General features: G+C 37.7%; 1 protein-coding gene across 2 annotated transcripts; it reads left to right on the forward strand.

Moving 5' to 3' along the window:
- The first annotated feature begins 767 nt into the window (after positions 1-767).
- Positions 768-26,518, forward strand: ltb4r2a (leukotriene B4 receptor 2a). 2 transcript variants are annotated; one of them, XM_036583155.1, is made up of 6 exons: positions 768-1,249; positions 4,244-4,338; positions 20,897-21,559; positions 22,863-23,063; positions 23,303-23,346; positions 25,327-26,518. In XM_036583155.1, exons 3-6 carry the CDS (start codon positions 20,903-20,905, stop codon positions 25,643-25,645), a joined length of 1,221 nt encoding a protein of 406 aa, XP_036439048.1. In that variant the 5' UTR covers positions 768-1,249; positions 4,244-4,338; positions 20,897-20,902; the 3' UTR covers positions 25,646-26,518. The 2 variants fall into 2 exon arrangements, with proteins under 2 accessions (XP_036439048.1, XP_036439047.1); XM_036583154.1 differs by lacking the exon at positions 4,244-4,338 and having other exon boundaries at positions 772-1,249.

Consider the following 26,518-nt stretch of genomic DNA (forward strand, 5'->3'; position numbering starts at 1 on the left):
AACATCCAGCTAAAAGATTTTATCTGGTTGGTGTTAAGATGGATTACAGAAATATTCTTGCTTTAAACTGACCTTAAAGTGGAATACATTCTTATATTCTGTATATGTATGTCAGCACTGAGAATCTTAGAAAGTTTTCACACATTTTTTTTTATTAATCCTAACATTTTAAAATGCACTCCTCTTTGTGCTACTGGACTTTAGTTTATTAGAACAACTGTATTAGAACATGTTCCATACCCTCATGCATATTTTGTCCCTGTCATAGTACTTAATACTCAAACTTGACCACCAGTTGCCACTGCTAAAAAAACAGTAGCTACAGTAAGTTAGTGAAGTCATCGATGGTGCTAGATAAAAGCAGCATGACATCAGAGAAGCCACATATCAGAGAAAAGTTCAAACAGTGTGTTCATGACTATGCCTTACAAGCACCTCACAAACTACAACAGTAACAGCTTCTTGACAGCTACAGATTTGGAAGGATATTCTGCAAGCTGTTTATAACTACCTGAAAAGTGAATAATAATGCATCATGTCCAAGATGGCTGGGAATGAAATAAATGAAGGATGGTATCTGACTTTTGCACAGTACCACTTAGACCTCTCAGGTGTAGTAATGCAAGTCTGTGAGTGTGTGCATTTATCAATATTAACCAGCTCTGCCTTGTGTTGATAGACATCTCTTTTAAACATTTTCCACCTGTTTGATCCAGTCACTGAGGCAGGATGTTGATTGAGAAATTTGAGGGGAACGTGAACTCGAGTGGAGGTGAATCACTTGCCCTGTGTGTGATTAATGGAGTTTGCGGTGTTCAAATGTGCGCAATCTTTACTATGAGGTTCCTCACGGTGAAAGCAACAAGTGGAGTCACGCTCGAGCACAGATAAGGTGGGAAGGCAGCAGATAAGGGCAGATAAGAAGAAAGAGGGAGGAGACAAGGAAAGAGAAACTCCTCCTCTCCTCTCCTGGAACGTGCCACAGTGAATCTGACAGCTACAGAAAGGAGGGCGGAGGACAGAGAGAGGAACGAGAGACATGAAGGAATACAGAATGTAGAAGACTTTTTTCAAGGAGGAAAAAGTCTCATATAGAAGAAACTCCAGAGGAAATAAGAAAGCCACCAGCTGTCGCCAAGAAGAGGAAGCATGAGACCCTGCTAACACGGCATTCCTTCGTTATCCGTGCATTTCTCTCACAAGAAGTCTTCTGTCCTTCATTCTTTCACCCAGCGCTACTACTGACCAGGTGAGAACTAGGGTCTCATATTCATTCCCTCCTTTTTAAGCTTTAAGAGACCCCATTCTTCTGTTCACCATTCTCATAACATAGTTTACATATCACATAGGAGTTATGGAATAACTCATAGCAGTTAGCAAATAATGAATTTTAAATTATAACCTAATCTCTATCCACCACATCTGTAGCATATGATCCATTAGCATGAACTATATTTTCTCTGTACTTAATGAAAGAACAGAAAACTCACTGACTGACACATCTGCCCCCTGACTTCTGTTATGCAAAGCAGGTTCTCTGTTGTTCTATGAAGTGATGGGGTGCGTGTCAAAAAATTGTCAAACACAACAAGTTATGTGTTATAAATAACAGGTGCCTTTGGTCTTTATTGCAATACTGGTTCTTAATGGGTTCTTTAGAAAATGCAATAGTTATATAGAACGGTGACATCACAAACAATCATTTGTGTGGTTCTGCTACAGTTACAAGTCATGTAAACATTTTTGGCACTATATATATATATATATATATACTCCTGCTAAGTGTGTAGCAATACTGATCAATAGCAAATAAACAAGGTAATTTTGGTTTGGGGGCTCAAAAGAAATGTTGGCAAAAGTGTTCAATACTTGGCTTATCCATGATCAAGGCTACACGCAGAAGAACATAGTGTTTGAGGAATCTTTCCAAATAGTACAAGTGATGTAATTGTTTTAAATGACATGGTTGGAAGCAATTTGCATCAAGTAAATTCCTCTTATAATTCACAGTGGGGCTGGTTCTGCAAGACAGTGTTGTAAGGAAGTAAGCAGTGTTTTTATACAGTCAAATCGGTTTAGTTACAGCTCGTGTATTGACATCAAAGAAGCTTTCTTAGAGGATTCCTTTATGTTGCACTATTGTACTCTGCTCTAATGTATATTGTGATAATAGTCTTTATACTATTTGTCAATAATAGTTTTTACATTCAGCAAGTTTAAATTCTTTATGTATTGCTGAATGAAGTGATCAGGTCATCAGGAGCATCTGAACAAGGAAATCAGGCTCAAAGACATGTCAACATCAATTCATTTCCTATTAAAGAATATACATATATTGCTTCATTCTATAATACCTCCTGTATGTTAATACATTTTACTACACAGTGCATCGAAACAAAATTGATTTTAGGTATTTTTATTTCCCAAAGTCTGATGTCTGAAAATGTCAGGTGGTGCCACTGCCCAAATATATATGCAGATGAAACAAACTATTAAAAAGGTTAATTAATTATATAAAATTCTAAATAGTAGCATGATTTTATGCTTAATACCTTAAGACCCTAAGATTTTCTTAAATGTCACACTTCATTCCATACAATGTTTGTTTAATTGAAAAATGGATGTAAAAATATTTGCAAAGATAAAAGTTTACACGGGTGTCTAAGTACAAAGATTAGTTTATACACGTTTTTAGTAACAGTAAATAACTGGTGGTAAAATTGATATTCCTGTTTTAAAATGAATGTATACTGAGTATGTCCCCTTTTCAAAAAAGTTGGGATGCTGTGCAAAATGTAAATAAAATAAAATGTAATGAGGTGCAAATCATTTAAACCCTATATTTATTGCAAAAAGTACAAAGACAACATATAAGATGTTGACACTGAGAAAGTTTATTGTTTTTTGAAAAATATTTGCCCATTTTGAATTTGATGCCAACAACACGTTCCAAAAAATTTGGGACGGGGGCAACAAAAGGCTGGTAAAGTTGTGTAATACCAAAAAAAATGCAACAGGTCAGTAACATGAGTGGGTATAAAAAAGCGTCCCAGAGTCTTTCAGAAGTAAAGATTCACCACTCTGTGAAAGACTTCACGATCAAATAGTGCAACAATTCAAGAACAACATTTCTCAACATAAAATAGCAAAGAACATTTGCTTTTCATCATCTACAGTACATAACAGCACTAAAAGACTCCAGAATCCAGAGAAATCTTTTGTATGCTAGGGACAAGGCCAAAAACCAGTATTTGCTGGCCGTGATCTTTGGGCCCTCAGACGGCACTGCATTAAAAACAAGCATGATTCTGTAGAGGAAATCACTGCATGGGTTCAGAAACACTTCTGAAAACCACTGTCTGTTAAAACTGTTCGTCGTAATATGACTGTTACAAGCTTCAGGTAAAACTTTTAGAAGCTTTAGAAGCCTGTGTCTTGAACTGCCAAAAAATCTTAATGTGAGGTGCTGTTAGCTTAGCACTAGCCAATTGCAAGAGTCCTGTAGGGACAGCATCATTTTCCTCCTCTTTTGACTGAGTTTTGTACATTTATGGCCCAAACTGAAGGCCTAACTCTTAACAGTCAGGAGTGACCACTGCAAATATCAATATATTAAATAGACTCTTACACACACAGCAATGCACATTGTATGTTTTTTACATAATATGGATTAAAATGATTATTTTTCAATGAGATGAATGTAGAATTGCATCAAAAACATGTAGAATCAATTAATTGTACACCACTGTTCTGTTTAATAATACATATATTACCATCAACCGTCTCTTAAACAAACTGAAGTTAATGTTGCTTTGAAACTTTTCGGCAGTACTGTGTGTAAAACCTGCTTTTCACTGAGTCGTCCTGACTTGTCCTAGTATGCACTATATGTCAGAGCAGCATTATTGCTATGCTGCTGAAGGTACGATAGTAATACTGTTGATGTCCCTGCTAAAGGCTGCTGTTTAAGTCAAGGATATAGCTTTTTAGTGTTTGTTTGCTCTAGTTTTGATGAATTGCTGTTGAGGAAGTGCTATCTCGGCCATTCACCGCCACACACACACCCACACAGAGGTTTATTGAGATTATCGCAGTTTCCTCACAAAATGCTGCATGTTGTTGTGCATGTGTAGTATTAGGTTTATTGTGTGAGATTAGTGTAACATCTTCATAAATACCCTGCATATTGTTGTGTATGTGTGTGTATTAACAGTGTAATCATGTTTGTGTACTGTTATTATAGAGGGTGAGTGTGTCAAAGGGTGCGGCGAATCTGTATTAAGCTGTCAGCCACATACTGTGAGGGGAAACAAGTGAGGGGAAACAAGGAACTGTGAGGTTAGTTTTAGACACTTTTGTTCTTGTTACTTTATGTACTCCTGGTGTGTACATCCACTACACATATACACACAATGTCCTTTAACTCTTTTAACTGTCCTTACAAAAATGAACAAAAAGTATGTATTCACAAGCTCTACATATTCAGAAACTATATTAAAAATATACATAAATGTTACATAAAGATAAATTGAGTTCTAGATATTAACCACTTAAAATCCCAGCCCTATTACCTATTAGGGCTTTTTATTCAGTAACTACAGGGACTTCAGTGTAAACTGGCTAATGAGCTCTGGCCATTTAAGGGCAAAATATAGGTTTTATTCAAATTCTTTATAAAAGACATCACCATTGCCTGTTAAGTCATTCAAAACAGATTTGTAGGAAGACATGAAAGCAGCAGGAACAACAGTTACACAGAGAACAATTAGCAATAAACTGCACTGCAATTATCTCTATTCCTACACCCTGTGTAAAACTCCACGTCTAAAAAAGATTACAGAGCCTAAAATTTGCACACAAACATTTAACCCCTTAGGCTTATTACATACTGAGGCATAACTACAGGGACTTGAGCTATTTTTAGGTTATAGAAGTGTGTAATAAAACATGGCCAAATAAGGGGTAAAAAAATCAGAACTCTTTTGGAACAACGTACTCTGATCAGATAAAACAAAAATAGAGCTCCTTGGCAATAACTTAACTCGTCATGTTTGGAGAAAGAAGGGTATGATCCTGAGAACATCATATCATGATGGGGCTGCTGCTCTGCAGACTGTACTGGGGCATTACACGTTACTTAAAGAAACATGAAGGATGTATCAGGAGATACTAGAGGAGAATTTAATCTAATCAGCCAAGAAATTGAATCTGGGGAGAAGATGGACATTTCCACAAGATCACGACCCTGAACATACAGCCAAAATAACTCAAGAAGGTTCCTAAAGAAAAAAGAATGTGCTTGCTTTCATGGCGTAGCCCAGGGTTCAGCATCATGTGACTCTTTTACTGCCCTGTTGCAGCTCAACAGTAGGATTAGATTTTTTAAGTAAAAAATAATCCTCCTTTGCAGTAAAATAAAGCTTGGCCGATCGTTCTAACACACATTTCTACCACAGTTTTAATAAATGGCCTTAAATGCTAGAGATAATGTAACCTATAACTGCTAATTCACCCTTTAACCCTGAAGGTTGGCGTGCAGACATAGCAATGCAGACAACAGTCTCGCCTAGCTAGTAGCTAATGAAAAAGCAAAGAGAAAGATTTAAAATGAACATGGATAATTTGGAGATGAATGGACTTTGCATTTATAGGCACTCAGCTGGTTTTCTGAAACATTTAATCTGCAACGAGAAACTGTCAAAAAGTGTGAAGCTGAAGTCAACTTCTCATTTGCCAGATTTTTGTCCGAATTGTCCAGTTCCACCTTAAATGGTGCAGCATTTACATTTTGGTGCCTCAGGCACCATTTAAGGTGGAAGGGGAAATTTGGCGAATGAGAAGCTGACTTTAGCCTCATGAAAAAGTCAAATGCTGAGAGACATTTTACAGGAAACTATTCTACTATTGAGGAGATGTTTCCTGCTGGAGCTGCAAGAAAAGCAGTTATAGCTAAGCTAAAGCTTAAAGCAGAGCAAAGTAAGTCTGCATTGTCCTCACATATTACATTTTTTAGCCTATACTAGTACATCAGCACATCCTGAGACATATTTACAGCCAAGATGTTAAAATTGACATAAATGTTGTGGCTCCCAAGGTGATTTGGGTTTTGTTCAAAGGACAAAATAGCTCTTCTTAACATTTGGGTTGCCGACCCCTGGTCTAGCCAACATCCTGACTTAAATCCCTTTGAAAATTTATGGAGGATTTTGAAATTGCGAGGCAATTGGAAGGGCATTTGCAATTTTGGGGAACTGAAGACATTTTGAGGAGAGGAATGGGAGGCACAAGGCTGCAGCTAATTACTTCTTACCATAGATGTTTCAAAGCTGTAATTGCCAACAATGGCTACTAATGTCATTAATTTGTGGTGTCTGAAAACTTTTTTCCCCTATCAATTTTGAGAACAAAACCAAAAAGTAACTTTTACATTTCAAGTTAAAATAACAAGTTTGTTCATCATGAAACTTCATTTTAAATTATTTGAAAATCCAAAATTTATGAAGATACAAAGAGAGATACAAGGTTTTGTCCTGACTTCAATAATATCTTGCTTATAAATCACACATATGTATAGTTAAAAGGCATTATGTGTGTAAATTTGAAGTGGATATAAGCACTGGAAGTGTTTTAAATAACAAAAAACAAAGATATCTAAAAACTGGTTTGCCCTCACTGCATTCCAGTGGTTTATTGAGATTGTTGTAACATCCTCATAAATACACTGCATATTGCTTGGTATGTGTGTGTATTAGCAGCATAATCATGTTTTGTAGAGGATGTGTGTGTCAAAGGGTGTGTACAAGTCAACCACACACTATATTTACACACATAAACCAAGCCTGTATCTGAACTAGGAATGTACTCACGTCTGGCCAAGCTGAACTGTACAAAGTGAATCTTAACTTCCATACACATTATGTACCCCGCTCTTGTTCATACGTGTCTATTTGTAGAAGGAAGACAACATATAAGAGTTTCCTCAGCAAAAAAAAAAAGAAAGAAAGAAACGTCTGTTTGCTCTGCTGTGTTCAAGTCTGGTCTCGCTGTGAGGGAGTGGATCACAGCAGGGAAAACTTGTTTCCATGATGAATGACTCCTATGTGTGTACTCACGCACACACAAACGTGAATCTCTGCACTGTTTAGTCAGGGTGTCAATCACTGACACCAATTTCATTTGGTTATGACTCTTTAGTAAACGAATCAGTGAATCATGAATGCTGTGTTTGTAGTGGTTCACTTTTGTGATCTCACTGCAGAAGAACCATGCTGAAGAATTTTAACAACACTGCGATGTGACTGTGCACTGTTTCTGTAAATGGGAGCGATTCTGAATTTCACCATGATTTAATTTACTTTGAGATGTTTCATTTAAAAAATATTCTGAATGCATGAGTGCAGACAGGTTTCATTTTAACTATATATTACTACATTATAACATTATGCTACATTTTGTTAACATAATACTTTGAAAATACAAAATTAAATGGAAAACAAAAATTTAACAAGGCACGTACAGTACGAAAATGCTTGATTCTTATATTGTGTAATGGGGTGGGGTTAGGGTAACATCCTCATGGGCTAGCCATTGGCCACATTTTGGGCAGTGCTGATTTACACAGTAGTCGAATGTCATCACTGAGAACAATTCTTTCTGTATATATTTTCTTTTAATTTTTGAAAGTTTGAAAGAAGCACTATTTGGTCACTGATTAAGAGGAATTTTATTTTTGGCTGAAAAGAGCACTTAAGTGTTTATTATAAGGAATTCTAAAATGATTTCTGATTTGGCACCTTCAGATCGATACATCGCCATAAATCAATGCATTTTTACTTCCTTATTGTGTACATCTTTAATATCAATCTAGAACCAATCAATATGACAGTGTTTATCGTTATTGTGATAAATTGCATCACAATACGTCACAATATGCTTTTATAAGCATATCGTGGATATCTCCAGTGCTTAAAAATGCTTACCAAGTGCATGTCTGATTAGAATCAGAGCGTCATTACTCCTGTTTAATTGCATTTAGTGCAACATGTGTGAAATGCTACATATAAATAATTGGATTCATAGTTTTTGGTAGTATATTTCAAAATGTGGCTCTACTTCATCTGCTGTAATTTTTCACCTGTGAGAAAAAAAGAAATATCGTGACTTATTGTGTTTAGTAAAAACTTCCTGAAGCATCATGATATTACGTTTTGCCATATCACCCACCTCCATATCAAACACTTTAGTGAAGAAGTTTAGTTTAGTCTTATTATTAGCTGGACGAATTGCATTGTACAAAAGTAAAACCTGGCAGCTTTGACATGGCTACAAATGAGCCCTTCTATATAGAAAGACCTTCATTGTGAAGAATAGATATACGCAGTAATTGAGATGTTTAAGGACAGAGGCAAAACAACTTGAAATGGTCAGTTAGTCTGTAGTTTGCTGGTTAGCTAACATAATAGCTAATCTAGTTGAGGTTTTTTCGTGATGTGTAACTCATTAAAACGTAAGCTAGACTTGATGAAACAACTTCAGCAAAATTTGCACCAGCTAGGATACCTGGATACCCAAACAGTCAGCAGTTTGAAGTTGTTTTGCCTCTGTCTTTTCAATAGGGCTGAGACTGTGATGTCATGATACAGTGTAATATCATCTGCCATTGTGGCAGGTTGTAATGTCTGACTCTGGATTGTCTGGCCTCAACCACTGCCGCTGGAGTCAATGGAGCGACTTTTCGACTCCACTTATTTTTTAACCAAGACAGCACCAGAACCCATGATGAAGGGATATAGCACAGACCAAAATACCCTAAACATAGTTTACCTGTTTTTGAGTAGCTACAGTTTATAAAAATCATCATTATACCAAATAATGTCAGGTAGCTTGACAAATGATTATAGCGAGGGGAAACCCTGAGTGATGTATGGAGAAAATCATTACTGTAGTCATAATTCCTTGAAAAGGAAACATTTGCAAATTCTTTTCAGTGAAGCTGAAGTTGGCTTATTGTTCGAATTTTCAGTTCCACCTTAAATGATGTACCAGTTACCTTAGTGGTGCGCCAGAACGTAACTGCACCACCAGTTTTCATTTTTTGCTTTTGGTTTGCGTTTTGTTCCTTGTTTCTAATCGTCGTTTTTTGCAAGCGTAATCATGAAGAAAATGCAGAGTGGGGTGCAGAGGTGCTGGACACATCAAAAACATTTTTGTAAGAGTTTGTGCTAACAGCGGTTGGTGAGCAGCACTCGTTCATTCATGTGTTGTTTCATCCATCCATCTGCAAATCTGTTCGTTTGTGACTTTTTCATCCAGTTGCCGTCACAAAAGCTGGATGATGAATTTAGTTCTGTATGAGGGGCAGAGCAGGCTAGACAGAGAGTTATCAATCAAGCTGCTCATTAGCCACACCCACACAATTCTCAAGACTGATCAGCTGTTTTTAAGCCATGTTTTATCATATTTATATCTTATATTTTCCATTTATACTAAACTCAAGTTTAGCATCTTACAAATAATTTTAATATTTAACTGTGTTCCCTGGCACTTTAAGGGGAGTCCGAGTCGGGTCGTAATGGGAATTGAATCCCCATCTCTGAGAAACCCTTTTTACATTTTTAAATCTCTCACAAATTTTAGCAGCTAAATTTTTCAAGCTGAACTGCAGCTAAACTCAATTGTATTGAAAAGTCACTACTGCCGTTTTTCTCCAAAGCAATGCATTCATGAGTTCAATTTTTCTGCTACAATTGCAGTATTACAGTAAATCAGATGAGTTTTTCTCTGTTAGCAATGGCCAAATCTCTATTTTAGCAACTCTCTGTTCTCAAATGGCCATTGAAGCGTTTGAGACTGATTCAAGATCTTGACTTGACTGTCAGTGCAGTGAAGTATAACGCAGATGTTTCTCAGGAATGTTTGTTTAGTCTGGCCTGCTGGCTGGAAGATAACGTCAAAGCTAATACGCCCTGATGACTAAGCAGATTAATAAGGGGAGATGTGCCTTTACACAGTGAGGCTACTCGGCTGAAAGACTTCTCCTGTTGACTTCATTTACATGTTATGGTTTCAGTGAAAGTAACTATTTTTTGATAATTGAGAATAATCTGTTTTTGTATTATTTGGATTTGCAACATTATAACAGGCACAGGACTACAGGACAATAGATGAAAAAACAAGAGTTTCAAATAAAATCATTAAACATTTAGTGATAAATTCACTAAATGATGTTTAACCCCTTAAAATCTCCGGCTTATTACAAACTAAGGCATATTATTCAGTAACTACAGGGACTTCAATGTTCAACTGTTATTCTTAGATTATGAATGTGTATAATAAAAGCCCTGGTCATTTACGGGGTTAACAACTATGACCTGGTAGACCACCAAAACTGTTACGAGCAGATACACAGTGCTTTAATCTGAAAAATCAACAGGTGTTTCTGTCCATCCTTCACAAGGAAGATTTGCAAATTAAAGAAGCTGCTGGTGTTCTCAGAAAAACAGACTGTCCACCACAGAGTCCAGACCTCAACATCCCTGCATATGTTGGGATAACTTGAAATGTGAGAAGCGGAAAATGCAACCAACTTCTGAGACTGAACTTTGGAGGTGTAGAAAAATGTCCCTGCTGAAGAACACCTCTGGAAAAGAATGAAAGCTGTAATAAAAGCAAAGAGTGGACACACCAAGCTTCTGTGGAAATTCCTATAAATATATTATATATTTTTTCCTGATGGCAAAAATGAATAACTTGTTTTGACTGGGAATTTAATAAATATAGGGCGGTCTCTGAAGTTTGCACAGTACAGTATATAACCCAGGGCTTGGACATATCAATGAAAGGAGTTTGGAATAGAATGGAATTTGTAATAAAGGCAAAGAGTGGACACACTAAAAAAATCTGACATTAAAAAATTAATAACTCATACTAGTGGGTTTTGCTTGGAAATGAGATAAATGTAGAGTGGTCTCTGACTTTTACACAGTACTATATATACTCTACACACTTGTGATGAATCTTTAAGTGTTCTTTAGTAAAGAAAGTGGTTCTGTATAGAACCGTAAACACTCAGAGAACCCTCTGCATGATTAAAGGGTTCTTAATGTTGTGAAATGCTTCTTCAGATTGATAAAGACTGTGATGTATGTGGTTCTATATCTAGAATCGTTTAGAAAAGGGTTCTGTTTCTGTTACAAGCATAACATCATAACAGTAGCAGAACCCTTTTTTGGTGCTATATAGAATCCTTTTCAAAAAGATTCTAAAAGTAAAATAATAATAATAATAATAGTAATAATAATAATAATAACAATACAAAACAAATAAAAAATTAATAATAACAGAGAGATCCGAACTTTATCGTTATTTGAATGTGATTGTTTTAGAGTGGAGTTAAAGTTAACACTGTATTTTCATTACAGTGAGCCAAATTGTTTCCTTCGATAAACTGTTGGCCACTTTTGGCCGTGTAGACTAAAACACACAGGCTGAGGTGCAAAGAGGATTCGTGTAAGCAGAGTTATAGGACAATTCCTTATATTGTTTTTAAACTTGAAAAAAAATCATCTAACATTATAATGATGTGTTTATGAACAGTTATTTCTCCCGTTTTGCATGACGTCATCATTTATGCCACATATATGCTGCTTGAAATTTCAGAACCCCCGGCTTAAAACTCCTTCCCGCTTTCCTTAAGTGTTTATTAGAAAGGCATATTGTGCTGTTTTACACCAATACGCCTAAACAATTTGTGATGTTCACACCAAAGTGTAACTGGTCACGTCAATGGGTGACAACAGTGGGCTGTTATGTTATTTGTCTGTTATCCCTGCAGATGTAGTAGCTGTAGCAGACTTAACAGGATAGCTTTGTAGGAGGCCTGGCGTCAGGAGGTCATTTAGTGGGACAGTGCCCAACTAACCATTCTTCATGTCTCAGTAAACCTACCATGCTTTATACACACTTTTATAGTGGCACGCTGCAAAAAAAACAACGTGAAAGTAAACTTCTGCTAGCCGCACACACCTCATATAAAAGATAAGGAGGATCTGCATGCATCATTTGCATTGTCTGACTTTGAGGATGCGCTGTGTGTCATGGGAAGAGACATCAGCAGACAGATTTCCTAAATGGGCAGATCTGCTGTAAATGTGGCTTTGTTAATGGTGAGATGAGACAATAAAATATGGTAACTACATGTTGAATTGCTCATTTAAGTCATCATAATGGTCTCTCGTTTCATTAAAGTGTAAGTGAGTGATCAAAAGTGTTTAGTTCACAAGAGGACTGTGACAACTAGCTTTCTACCATTAGAGAATTGCCGTAATCTCTATGTAGCACACAATGTGGGTCATTAAATTACAATTTCTGCACTCCAAATAGTGCACTGCACCATAGGCTACACAGCTTTCTATAGATATAAAGTGCATTATTTATGTATTTAGGGACTCTAAACACAACTGGCACTACAAAATGTTCTTCTGTGTGTTATGTGCAATTACAGATTTCTACCAGAGAGGTCTTACAATTCCCAAAACATACAAAGTGCAGCTTTAAAGTCTTTAAAAGTTAGCCTTGCAGTATAAGAGACGACTCTCACAACACAGAGAACAGCTTTTCTGGTCTTGGACTGTTCCATATTGTTTTGGATTTGATGAATACTGAACTTTCAGAAACATATAAATGCATACTGCAGAAAGTCAAAATAAATCATATGTACATAAAACTTCCATTGATAAGTGAGTTAATTTTATTAATTACCCTCAACAGCCAAATCTAATACCTTTTTCAGTATTAAATATGTCCACTCTTTATCACAGCTTCTATTTGGATGACTTGCTTTCAGTTTTTCAAAGACATTTGCTGGAATGTTTTTGCACAAGTTCAGTCTTAGAAGTTGTTGCATTTTCTGCTTCTCACAGTTCAAGTATTAAATTATATATGAAACAATCTAAGCAACTAAACTATGTTTCTGTATGCTATAAGGCATGTTTTGGGACAGCAGGGACAGGGAATTAGGACTACAGAGAAAAAAAAAGCAGATGTGAAAGTGTTGTAATATGTTTCTGAGTTATTTAAGTGTGTGTAAATACTAGTAACCTCTGCACCTCTCTAAACGACTGTAATAAGAGTTCCTCAAAGCACTCAACTCTATAGGGACTGACCTCCTTTAACCCTTTTAATCTCATTGGTTACAACTGTGAACGAAATGTTGCTTTTAGTTTACAGTGACTGACTTTCTTAAAGTATAAAATATATACAGGTGAAATCTGAACATGATGTACAGGAAACGTCACTTGGTGCAGGTTCCAATAAGATAACAAAAATTATATATATATATATATATATATATATATATATATATATATATATATATATATTTTACACGCTGCTTATTCAGGAACCTTCTTAAAGTTGTATTAAGTCTCACTGTAATGTGGCTGGTAAGTATTTAAAAGTCAGCCTAATATAAGGTTAAACTCTCGTATGCTTTTGAATTCAATGATCAGTGAACAGTGCTTTTCTTATAACTTTTCAGTGTGCTTTCAGTTTTTCAAAGAAATCTGCAGGGATATTTTTCCACGCCTCTAAAGTTCAGTCTTAGACCTTGCATTTTCTGCCAGAAACAGTTCATTCTTCATTCAGTCGATATTGGAGATGTGTGAAATGGTGAAGAGCTACAGCCGCTGAAGTTGCTTCTGGAAGATAGCGATGAAGATAATGCATTTTAATATGAAACATGAGTTTTATGTTACATACAAGTGTAAGATTTAAGAAGATTTGTAAAATCAGGAAAATGCCCTTAGACCCCAGAGAGTGAAATATCTAAATAGGTTAGATTTTTCTTCACCTGCCAGTGCTTGATACTCCAAAAACACTGATACTGCAAACTGCTCTTCATTTCCTTCCTTCTGACTTCTTCTGTTGAGTAAGCTCTGACCACAACCTCACTAACCACTGTGTGTGTGGGTGTGCGTGCTGCAGACAAGGGGCTCTCTAGGCTTTCTTTTTTCCTTTCCGTCTTCCTCTTTTCTCTGTCTGTGACTTATTTTTTCCGTCTACTCATTTATCAGCTCTTATGCCATGCTGACTGCTCATCTTTTATCTAATACAGACACTTTTTCTACCCTTCATCTTTCCCCCTTTCTTTCTCTGTCACCACAAATGACCCAGTTAAGGAGTAGTCTGTTTCCTTTCTCTGTCAAATCATGCCAAGCTAATGCCTTGTGGCCTCATCTGGTGTATTTAATTTTCTAAAGACCCCCATTAGATGGCTATTTAAGCGGAGTTCATTTTAAGCAGGCTGTGGTGATACAACAAAGCAACATTCTATAATTAGCCTTTTCTTCAGAAGGCACCACAGGCTACTGCTGCGAATAACAGTGCTTGAGTGCTAATGACTTTCCATTAGCATCATTGCTGGTATCTAACCGAATTAAAAAAGAACAAACACCATAATCTGACTGATCAAAGAAGGAGGAACGGTTATACAGATGTTCAGAGATTCCCTGCTTGACTTTGAACAACACTGCTTATAGAGATTTAGCTTTAAGAGCTAATGCCTCATTGCTTGCTTTAAATTGGACTACTAAAAAATGTACTACTGAAAATGGGCATAATTAAATCTTTGAGATGTAAATAGTCCTTCAGAGTGTGCAGTACACAGACAGAGCATTGTAAAGAGACTTACAGATATTCTTCACAGTAGAGCCTTGAAGTGATGTCGGAATTCTGTAGCCAGAATCTGGCCCATTTTAGGAACTCCTGGTTTTGGCAGATTTCCCTACAGGAAAAATTAAAAGCATCTCTGCTGTTGCAAAAATGTTCCAAACCCAATATGTTTTGTCATAGATACATTTTTTCTCCAAATGTCACTGGGATCCTCTGAATTACAAGTCTATAAAAGGGCTGAAATATACTGCTACAAGTAAGCTAACACTGCTGTGCACTGATAGATATCGTAAGACTGAAAACCTCACCAAAAATATCCGTGTGTGTGGATGAACAGACAGATGAACAAACAGTCAGATGAAGCAAAGCATGAATGAAGGAACAGATGGATGAACAACATTGGTGTATGGATAAACAAATGAACGAGTGACAGGCAGCTACAGACAGGTGGTCTAGCTTGCTAGCTTTTGGTTTGCTGGGTTAGCTTTAGCTCACTAAGTTTCTCTGACTGACAGTGTTTTGTGAGGGGCGAGAGAGGTCAGTGTGATTGTTCAGGGAAAGCTTATGGAAGCATTACCCAAGATTAGGACTGCCCAGTTTACATCGAAAGAAGAGAAATATGGTAAAATATATTGGTCATTTATTAGTCACTGGAATATTATTCAAAGTGTTTACTTAGTGCATGTGTACTGCTTGCCTGCAAGTACAAGATTAACCTAATTAGAAAGAAAACACAGATTTAGGTCTTTCATTGTGGTGTTACGATGCTTTGGCAGTTTTGGGCTGTAATTAGAACTGGGCGATATGGCCAAAAATCTTATCACGATAAAAATGTTCCTATCATTCGATATCGATACATATCGCGATAAATGTCAAATTATTATTTCTGGCAAGTTTGAAGGCTGATTTTTTGCTCCTGAGTGGTCAGTTGCTGTTTTAAACTATCATTTATGGTCGGAACATGACAAACACTCGCCAGACAGAAGAAAAATTCACAAATCTGTCTTGGGAGAGTGGGTAAAAATGTGTGGTTGGCTATTTTTACCAGATGGAAAAGCACGGCTGTAATTTTTGTGAAATTTGTCATAATTTCAGAAAGAAAACAGATTGTTTTTAGCTGTCTGGTGATGAGTGCTAGTCTACCTGGTTACAAGTGCTAAACTGTTTAGTTTCCCAACAACATCAACTTAGTACGGACAGCAAACATTAGCTGGCTCAGTACGTCAGTGATGGATCAGACCACCTTTCTGCCATCGCTCCTACCACATCCATGTCAGAGCATATCACAGTATTCAAACACCAGTTAAAAGACGACTGGATTTCTCTATTCTATCATAGTAGTTTGAGGGGTGAACCGCAAAATATCTGACGCTCGCTGTGTAAAAGCATTAACTGCAGTGTGAATCTTACACCAGACAAACAGAGTATGTTTAAACTGAAAACAGGGCTTTTTTGTCTTGTTTGATCTACAGTATCATTAATTCGCCGTGTTGTGCGAGTGACAGAGCACTGCTTCAGGTTAGTCCCCTGCTAAAAACATCTAGCCTGGAAAGATAGCGCTCTCCTGCTTTCCAATGCCTCACAGCTTCCTCAGTTTACTTTCGTTTAAATCAGGGCTGTAACTCACATGAACCCACTTCTTTCTTTCACTTTTGTTGCTTGGGAATGCAGTAACACTAAAATATGACTGAGTGCTGTAGTTAACTGCGCTGTCGTTGTAAAGAGCAGACGTGATTTAACGCTGCTAAAGCTCATTAGGATGTAAGTGAGTTCACTGTAGGACAGTAGAGTTACACCACACTTGGTCACAGGAGAACAGATCGCCGGTTTAATATTAGACTTACTTTTATGGAATGTTATTTAAATGTACAGGAGTTTTAGGTTGCTTGTAGCACCCATGTAGTAATAGTCATATTTTTACTACTTAACAACCTTGTAATTCAGAGTTCTCAGTCACATTCAGGGGAAAACATACATATTACAAAACGTATCAGACTTGGAGATTTTCGAAATCGGCATTAATTACCAGCTTATACCTGGAGTTCCTAACACGGACACATTGATGACTACCAAATGACTACATGACTTTAGAGGTCTGTAGTGGTGATAGGAACTCACGTCTGGTTCTTGTCACCAATCTGTGAACAATTCTGACTCATCAAGTTTCTCTAGAAACCATTTCACATCAAACAACTCTTAATCACTTTGTTTACATATTAAGAGTCTTCCAGAAGTTGTTAAAAATCGGTGGCGTTCCCATTTAAGATGGTTCTTGAAGCTTAAGGAAATACAGTAGGCCGAGATTTGTAAGCATTTCAGTGCAGATATGTCATTCACCTTAGGGCAGGAGTAAAAATGAACCAGGAAAATGTCACTGACCACAAATAATTATATATTCTCTTACTGTCTTTAATCACATCTTACTCATTTCTTTGGGCTGAATGCTCACCAGACCTTATGACAGGTCTGCAGTTGTAGCTAAACAATGACGTCTTCAACAGAAATCGCCTGTTGTAATAACCTGTGTAGAGGTGGCTCAGTGCTTTGACAAAACCATGACTAGTGGATGGTAATTAGTCTTTGATAATGGCATTGTGTGAACTGAGACAACAATACAGTTAGGTCATTGATTCAGCACCCACTTAGCTAATGTAAACAGTGCATGACTGTGCCACAAAAAACAATAACAAACGTGATAGGCTAATGAAAATATACAGTTTTGTGCAACGATCATAGTCCATCCTCCATTTATTAATTTTTTCATTAGAAATGACCTCTAAGTACAAGGTATTCGAAATAGTTCAAAATAATATAAAGAGAAAACGGGACCCCTAACACCCCTGCAAAAGCTAGTACACCACCGAAACTGTCCCCATCAGAAAAACAGTACTTAAAGTTTGCATCTTTGAGAGAGAGGAGAAAATCAAGCTTATTGAATGATGAGAAGAAAAGTGCAACCAACTTCTAAAACTGAACTTTGGAGCTGTGCAAAGAAATCCCTGCAGATTTCTTTGAAAAACTAAATCAAGCCTCCCAAAAAGACTGGAAGCTTTAGTAAAGGTAAAGATAAAGCATCAAAGAGATGTTGGGTTCAATCCAAGAACATAGTTTTTTTCTTGTAAATTGCTGGAGGGCATGTTTTTGATTTCATAAACTATGTGATCTCTGCAGGCTTTGCATTGCGTCCTGCTTCAGGACACCTGAATCAGCTCATGGCTAATTATTAAGCAATTCATTAACTAAATCCGGTGTCACAGAAGGGTAAACTCTAAAATCTACGCTGTGGCCATTAAGCATAACGCCACTGTGTTAGTGGGAGCTGCCCAGCCTGTCCTGCCAGCTAAGTGACATTCTAACAGGCACAGCAATAGGGGTAGCTAAGTATCTGTTAAATTCCCGAAACTCTCCTCTAAAGCCAAACTTTATACCCATTAAAACCTAGCCTCAAAGGGGAATTCCACTGTTTCTTCACAAAGTCTACATGAGTCAGTCATTATGAAGTAAACAAAAGAATTCTGAGTGACTCTTTCCCCCCTGTAGGCACCCAGCAGAGACTTAAGTTTCATTCACATCTTAAAAAATATGCGTTTCACTAAACTTTAGCAATTATCAACTATCCGCACCCCCTTCCCTGCAGACAGGAACTACAGGGAGATTCACTCGAAAGAGGCCCCGAATATTCTGTTGTAACCCCCGTTAGGGTGAAGCAATCTGAACCAAATAAATACGCTACATACTTTGACATATGTGTAATCGATTGCATTACATGCGATGCTGGAAGTGATCTCCATTTTCTGCCACATTTCGACGCGGTGCTCCATGTTCCTGAACATTCCTTGCCTGAACAACGTTTCTTGCCTGAACAATGGCGCCTACCTCATTGCTCTGATACGGGGGCATCCTGGCTTGCTCGAAGCTCCATATACTGAGCACGTATACATTGCACGTTGTTTCATTCAGATTGCTTTGTCCTAGCGAGAGTTATTACAGAATATTTGGGGCCTCTTTCGAGTAAATACGTCACTTTTTGTCCCAATGACTTGTTTAGGCATGGACCACATATATATTTGTTTTACCACGTATATGATCTACCTCAGCTAGGTTGGCCTCAGTGTGGTTGTCAGCTTGCCATGTGAAAATTTGTAGCGCGAAACGTTTTTTGTGAGAAGTTGCAACATAACACAAATAAAATTTGTGTAAAATTGCTTTTTTTTTCTTAAAACTTGGTTTAAAATCTCCTTTATTTATGTTGTTGTTAGTAATGTAGCTCTTAGCTTGCTAAATAGCAAGCTAGCAGAGTAAAATTAATTCAGCAGTCATGTATAACAGATGGAATATTAGAGGAAAGAGTTAGAGGTAAGGTTTTGACATGTTAAGCATTTTAGAGTAGTTTATGGCTTATAAATAGCTTTGTCCACAGTTTTTGGGGGGCTTGAAAAGGGAGGTGAGGGCTTGTTAAAAACAGTTTTGGCATAGCCTTAAACTCTCACACTGTCAAAAATCAAGCTTTCCATATAGTTTGTTAATAATTTGACAATGATTTCACCACTGTCGTATGGTAACTTTAAAGGAAAGACATATTATGGAAAAATAGGAGGAGTCCCCCTTAAGAACAATGTCCATTTACTGTAAAGCTACACAATTAAAGTTGTTAGTTTCTACTTTCTACTAGCGTTTTCAAAAATTACAACACTAAAAATGTCATATCTTAAAAAAAAATTGAAGCCCTAATTTGTGTTGAGATTAGGTTTAGCCCCATCATTTGATCAGAAGGTAAGACTAGGGGACATCTTTCCTTCTTCCCCCATGTTATTATATTAATTTAACAAATTTTCTGTTGGTATATTGGTCATGAAACAGACACACAATATAAAGATCAGCTGCTGTTTTCAAATGGTGTAAAAATAAAAAATGACATGCATGACTTTGTCAACAGTTTGACGTTGGCTGTCTTGTGTAGACATTTTAAAGTGATATATTGCTGTAAATTATTTTCATGGTAAAAATAATTCACAGCGAAATACTGTTCTTTTTAGGGCTTTTATGGGATTTTATGGTCAATGCTTGTTGTCAGCGAAGTACTGTATATAAATATATATTACAAAAGATTTTAATTTTAATCTGGATTACAATTACAGTGTATAGTTACTGTAAAAAATGCAAGAACATGCTGTAATGTACTTACAGAAGAACACTGTAACTTGGTATCTGGTAACAAACTGAAACTCAGAATTTAACAACACTTTTTACAGTAGATTATTTGCAATTTTTCTACAGTACCTTTTTTTCTGTGACAGATGTAATGCCATAGAAGAACCACTTTGGTTCCCTAAAGAAGCTTTTAACCTTAAAAGAACATTTTGTAAAAGAGATACATGAGTATGAAGAACTTCACTAACACTTTACTACAACTTAATAACATTGGCATAACAGTGTCGTAAACATGCCATGCCAGATATCACAGTCTGTCATGAGTTGTCATAACAAATTATATCAAGCACAGCATTAGTTCAGGCAGGCCACAAAGTCAAGCTCAGGCCACAATCACCTGCTATTATCGGCTGATCTGATTGCCAGCTACTGGCTAAATTTGTCATCTTGCTTTTTTAAGATGCTTTAGCCCGCCATCCTTGCCACTTCCTCCTTCTTGACTTGTTCAGTATCATGTTTGTCATTATTGATGCCTGCTCTGTACCTTAGAGGGGATCTTTCTGCTGCTCCTAATGCCTTAGGCTTCACATCTATGCATGTATGTATGTCCATATATGTACCAATTATACCACCAAAAAAACGTATGGACATAACATTTTTTTGACGTAGTGGTCCTGACTGAAGTTCAGTAATATAACAGTTTCATGTTACCATTACTGTTAATTGTCATGATAGATGTCACAATGTTTGACAGCTAACAAGTACGCTTAGCAAGTATTAGCATTCCCTTTGATGGTAGCATGATGTTGTTACATTCTAAATTTATGACAACTCTCGACAGAATATGGTTATGGCATGGCTATGTAGCAAAGTAGATGTAAAATATTACCAGAACCTCTTTAAAGTTTAAGAAACCTACATAAAAAGTAGGTTCTGTTGCAATCCTACAGCCACACATCCAAGCCAGGAACCATTCAGGATCCTTTACTTTTAAGTGCATAGATAAGCTATGACCTACCATCATAATAAAATGTAACCCCGATCAGTAATGACATTTTCTATGTTGCTTTTCCAGGTCATCATGGCTTTGAACTACCCAGCCCTCACTTCAGCCCCTCACTTCAACATCAGCCCTCCCTTGCACTCATCCAGCCCCCTCACGTCCTCTTCCCCCTTATCCAGCTCCTTCACTCCCTCCAGTCCTACGGAGACCATCATGAGTAACAATAGTGGAACCATAGGGGGTGCCCTCATCCTTACCATCGTCTTCCTCCTTGGTGTTCCCGGCAACCTGTTTGTCATCTGGAGCATCGTGGCCCGGGCACGCCGCCGCTCCGTCACCACCCTCCTAATCCTCAACCTGGCCTGTGCAGATGGAATGCTGATGGTGCTGACGCCCTTCTTCATCGTCTACCTGGTCAAGAGAGGCTGGGTCTTTGGCCTTCCCATGTGCAAGGTGACTTTCTACCTCTGCTGTGCCAACATGTATGCTTCCATATTCCTGATCACACTGATGAGCCTGCACAGGCTGGTGGCGGTGGTGTGGCCACAGCACCTCAGAGGATTGACCACTCGGAGGATGGTGGTACGGGTACTGCCGGTGATTTGGTTTCTGGCCCTAGCTCTGGCTGTACCTGTTTTGATCTTCAGAGAACTGACTCCGAGGAGAACTGAAGAGACTGAACACACTGGGATGAAAAGTCTGGTGTGTGACTGCAAACACCCTCATTCAGGATATGTGAGTTGAAATGTGTTTTGAATTTTGAGAGAAATAGAACACAAAGCCAAAAGCAGCAATTCCTGGGGTCCAAGCATTTATAAACAGCATGAGGCATTTTAACCGATAAAAAGCATATATGCTTCTGAACATAAAAAAAAGCCTTTTGATAACATTTGTCAAGCTCAATCAGTATATTGTTTAGCACAATTTAGCAATGACTAGAACACTGCCTTACAAGCTAGGGCAGAGACACAGCATTCTAAACTGCGGTTTAATTGATTGGTGCTAAGAAAAACCTCCTTGCATGTTATTGCAGCCTCTATTGAGAAACATACACCAAAATGTTAGGCCACCTTAAAGTCATGTATAGGCAAGTAATGTTTTGGGAGAATTAAACTCATGAGCTGTTTGACCTGTCTTAGTCAGCTGTGTAGTGGCTATATTGTGAGCGTTGGGTGAAAAACCCATGACTGCACTCACTACCTTTAAAAATGTGTGCGTGCTACAGAAGTAGGCTTCACATATTATGCAAATTTGCTCAAAAGCAAAATAGATGAAACTTATAGAATCTTGAGGCTTGCTCTACTAAACAAATAGAGACATGCTTTCTAATTGCATATAAAAAGAAGTTTCTTGAAAATATTGTAATTAGTTGGCTGTTGTTATGGGCATTCTTCTGCATTACAATAGTGGAAAATGCTGCAGGATGCAAAACAAATTTGACATTTGAGCCATTAAGCAGTCATAGCCTGTTTTAATTTTAATAATTACCCAGGTCCAAGAGTTGAGGAGATCCAAGCATTTGTATGGGACTGTACACCAAAATGACCATAATTAATTTTGCTTGATTAATATATGTAATTATCCTCAGCTCTGTTTGGCTACTTTGTATTGTGCCTCATTCGAAAAAGCAGTCTGGGCTAAAACACTGTTTATAGCTTTAGTTTGAATGGGTGTAGCTACACTGCTGTAAGTTGTTAACACAGATAATGATAATGACTTCTAAACAGTATGAATGGTACATTTTTGAAACTTTAACAGTGTTTATGTGCTACATCAAACTCCATGTCTTCCATGATTTCACTTTATTAAAAAGGGAGTGGATATGTATAGCTGTCCTACCTCCATAGTGTCAGTGATTAGTGGGGAACCTTCTACAACACTTAGTTCTGCAAACTAAACATTTTCCAGTAATAGTATGTTTGTACTAGACTGTATGTGTCCCAATGCCTTTGGCAGAAGGTATTTCTATGTCAAAGCTCTGATCTTTACATTTCATTTCAGTTATAACCCAGTAAGCTCTCTGTTATGTGTGCTTAAGGTTGTAATGCAGTACGGTATGGAGACATTCCTGGGGTTCTTGCTGCCGTATGCGTTGATCCTGGGCAGTTACTTGTGCATCCTCCGCAAAATTCGCAGGACAAAGTTCCAGAGGCGCATACGCAGCGAGAAACTAATTCTGGCCATCGTCATCACCTTTTGCCTCTTCTGGCTGCCTTACCACATCATCAACATGGTGCAGGTGTGTGTTTTGGTGTATATATACAATCTAATGATGATTAAATATGTGAAGCTATATAGGATGAGTTGGATTACGGAGGAGATGTTTAGACAAGGCTCAAAAAAAATGGCATAAGACTGGTTCTAACATACTGGCAAGAACATGAAAATGTTAAGGTTTTTATTGCTAGTATATGATTACTTCATTAATGATGAATGTTAATGCTGACCATGATAAAACATGTTCCATATGTTCCACAGGTCGCAGAGGCGTTATCCCCAGCAAACTCTCATTTAAAAAAAAAGTAAGTGACACACCCACCTGCACACGCACATTATCAGGTGAGGATAAATATCCATTACAAACAGTACTGTGCAAAAGTCAGAGATCACCCCACTATTACTTAATTTTCAGTCATAACAGCCATTAAATATACATTATTCATTTTCAGGAGGTATTTCTGAGGCGATCAAATAAGATCTGAAAGGATATGTAGCTGTCAAGAAGCTGTTACTGAGAAAAGGAAATAAAAAAAGGGAACGTTTACTTATATCTAGAAAAAGGTGTTTTCTGAAGAAAATGCAGAGTGATTGCACAGCTTTAGCTTGCTAACATGTTGCTAGGTGGTTGCTGTGGTATCCCAGATGGTTGCTAGGGCATTGCTATGCGGATGCTAGGGTTTGCTAGGTGGTTGATATGGAATCCCAGGTGATTGCTAGGTGGTTGCTGGTGGTTGCTTTGACATCCTACATGGCTAATAGGGTGTTACTAATGGGATTCTTTCATCATAATATAAGCTGAGCTCACAGACCTTTGGCACCCTATTCATTCCTATGAGAAAGAAATTGTCAATCGTCGTTTAATGATGATTGTATGAAATCTGTATGTCTGATCAAAAGCTGTATACAAGGGCACAATTCCTAATCAGACCTATCATTTTGGAGTTGGAATGGTGTCGAGATCTCGAAAACTGTAGAATGAAAAATCTGATAGAAAATAAGAAGTAGCAGGAACATATGTCAGATAGCAATGGTGTTGTGCATTGCTTTGCGAAAAGCAATCACTAATCAAACAAAGAAGCAGCTGGTGTTCTCAAAACAATGGACTGACCACCCCAGAGACCTCAACATCACTGTGTTTGGGATCATGAGAAGTACACTTGGATTTTGAAAAGGAAGATTGCATCCAGCTTCTAAGACTGAACTTTAGAAGTGTGTAAAAATATTCCTGCAGCTTTCAAATCAAGTCTCCTGAAAGAAAGGAAGCGGTAATAAAAGGAAAAATGTGATACAATATTTAATAATATAAACATTTTGTCACAGCCCCTTTAACTGGAAAGCTAAGCGATGGATTTTACAGAGCTTTTCATTTATAAGAAAAGCTACATGGCTAAACAGGATAAAACCACTCAACTTTAAGATGGTTTCATTATGCCTTGAATAATGCTTGGCATTATGACTAACTCGCTCGTTCAAGTTTGAACAGTGTCCCACTTCTTACTAGACTGTATGTTGAAATCAATAATGATGAAACAAAGGGATATGCCCCCAAGGACATTAAAGGATCAAAATCCAAAAGGATATATTGGCTCATAGAGAGCAAGGCCACCCTTTTGTTTATTTAATTTAACAGCCATGAAGTGAAAGTTATTCATTTTGTGTAGATATGTCTGAGTAGACTAGATAGAAGATGCATAAGGAAGGAGGTCAAAGGAAAATAAATGAAAAGACTTTCCAAAAGTGGACTTCAAAAAATGATTAAAAATTTAACTTGAAAATGGGACTCCTAACAACCATGTAAGAGCTGGCAGACCACCAAACCTGTCCCCTTCAGATAAACAGAACTTATACTTTCATCTTTAAGAGAGAGGAGAAAATCAAGCTCCTCTTTTGATTCAGATCTGAAAAAAATCCACAGGTGTTTCTGTCCATCCTTCCACTGTGAGAAGACAACTCAACGCTATGGGTCTGAAAGGATGTATAGTTGTGAAGAGGAACTTATACTTAATGTCCATTTTGGAAAAGAAAACAAATGAAGGGGGTTACTGACTTTTGCACAGCACTGTATATATGGGGAAAACCCAAGAACCACCATACAGCTTAGCAATTGCTATATAGCAGGTAAGTGAGTTTGACTGACTCACCATTTGGAGTGTTTTATCCCGTTTGAACTACCTCTTACTCTTATTCCCATCCTTTCTACGTCTGTTTTATGCATCAGACCAGACTACTAAGTTTCCCTCTCTCATTCTGCTCTTCCCTCCATTCTCTCATCCCTTCTTCAGACTGAATAATATCTGGATGTCTCTGCGAGCCCTTACTTCCACAGTGGCCTTCGTCAGCAGCTGTTTTAACCCTGTCCTCTACACCCTGGTCGGAAAGGCCTACATCCGGCCTGCAGGATTGGCCTTCATGGCACGTCTCTTTGAGGCTGCAGGCTTCGACTCAACATCCCGCAAAACCCATCAGAACAGCCAGAACAGCCGGGATCGCAACGGGGACAAAGAGGAGAACGAGGAACTCCGCAATAAAGAAACTGAATCCACCACAAGCGGCAACACCAGCTCCAATGTCAAAGTTGTAAGCATAAAAAATGGGAAGTAGTTGTATATAGGACTGGACTGGACTAACGTTCACTTATTGGACTGTAGTGCTTACTGTTCACTTTAGTTTTTCCTACCGTCAAGCCAGCCAGTTTTCTCTGTCCACAGTTGCATTGTTTTGCAGGAACTATTGTGAGGTTGGACAAACGTTATAGAATCCTGGCAAAAATCCTGTTCAATCTAACGAGAGATTGTAGTACTCAGTTATTAAAAATAAAGGTTTCTTTGGAGTGATGTCATAGAGAAACCACTTAGAGGTTCACTAAAGAGTCGTTCAAAGGATGATTCTTCAAAAAACACTCAATTGAAATGTCCATTAAGGAATCAAGAGTGGTTTTTGAGCAGCTGCAAAAAAACAGTTTGGCTTAGTAGTGTAGCATTTGAGTAGCAAGTGTGCTACAGTCTCTGGCTTTGCAGAGGAATTCCACCATTTTCTACATAATTAAATTAAGAGTGGTTAGATGTGAAACCTTCTAGGGAAACCTTTTAAGTCAGACTTCTTCAGCTCAGTAGTGTAGCATTTTATGTAGCATTTCTAAATTTCTGATTTGGTTGAATAGGATTTTTGCTATAGGTCAAATAGAGTTGCCAGTTTGTAGGTCTCTCTGTCTGGTAACATGTTGCAACATGTTGCTTTGGCCAGAAAAACATGGATATGCCTGGACTTGGATCCTACAGGATGTGGGAATATTGTACCATGTAGAAGTATTTGCGTCACCCGACTGGTACAATTTTAATGACTCTACTGCCTCCCTCAGGACATTTTTTTTCAAAGATGTGCCAGAAAAACACCCACATCTCCAGGCTTGTGCTGTTCACCGAAGAGGATGCTTCCACTGACTCATGTTGCTCTAATTTCCGATCCTTCCATCAT

The sequence above is a fragment of the Colossoma macropomum genome, unplaced genomic scaffold (assembly GCF_904425465.1).
Source record: "Colossoma macropomum unplaced genomic scaffold, Colossoma_macropomum, whole genome shotgun sequence".
NCBI classification, from domain to species: Eukaryota; Metazoa; Chordata; class Actinopteri; order Characiformes; family Serrasalmidae; genus Colossoma; species Colossoma macropomum.

What these genes read in the sequence shown, in the direction of transcription:
- ltb4r2a (XM_036583155.1), top strand. Translation starts at nt 20,903, where the DNA reads ATGGCTTTGAACTACCCAGCCCTCACTTCAGCCCCTCACTTCAACATC. An exon ending in AACACCCTCATTCAGGATAT is followed by an intron (nt 21,560 to 22,862) that starts GTGAGTTGAAAT and finishes TGTGTGCTTAAG; the next exon opens with GTTGTAATGCAGTACGGTAT. An exon ending in ACATCATCAACATGGTGCAG is followed by an intron (nt 23,064 to 23,302) that starts GTGTGTGTTTTG and finishes TATGTTCCACAG; the next exon opens with GTCGCAGAGGCGTTATCCCC.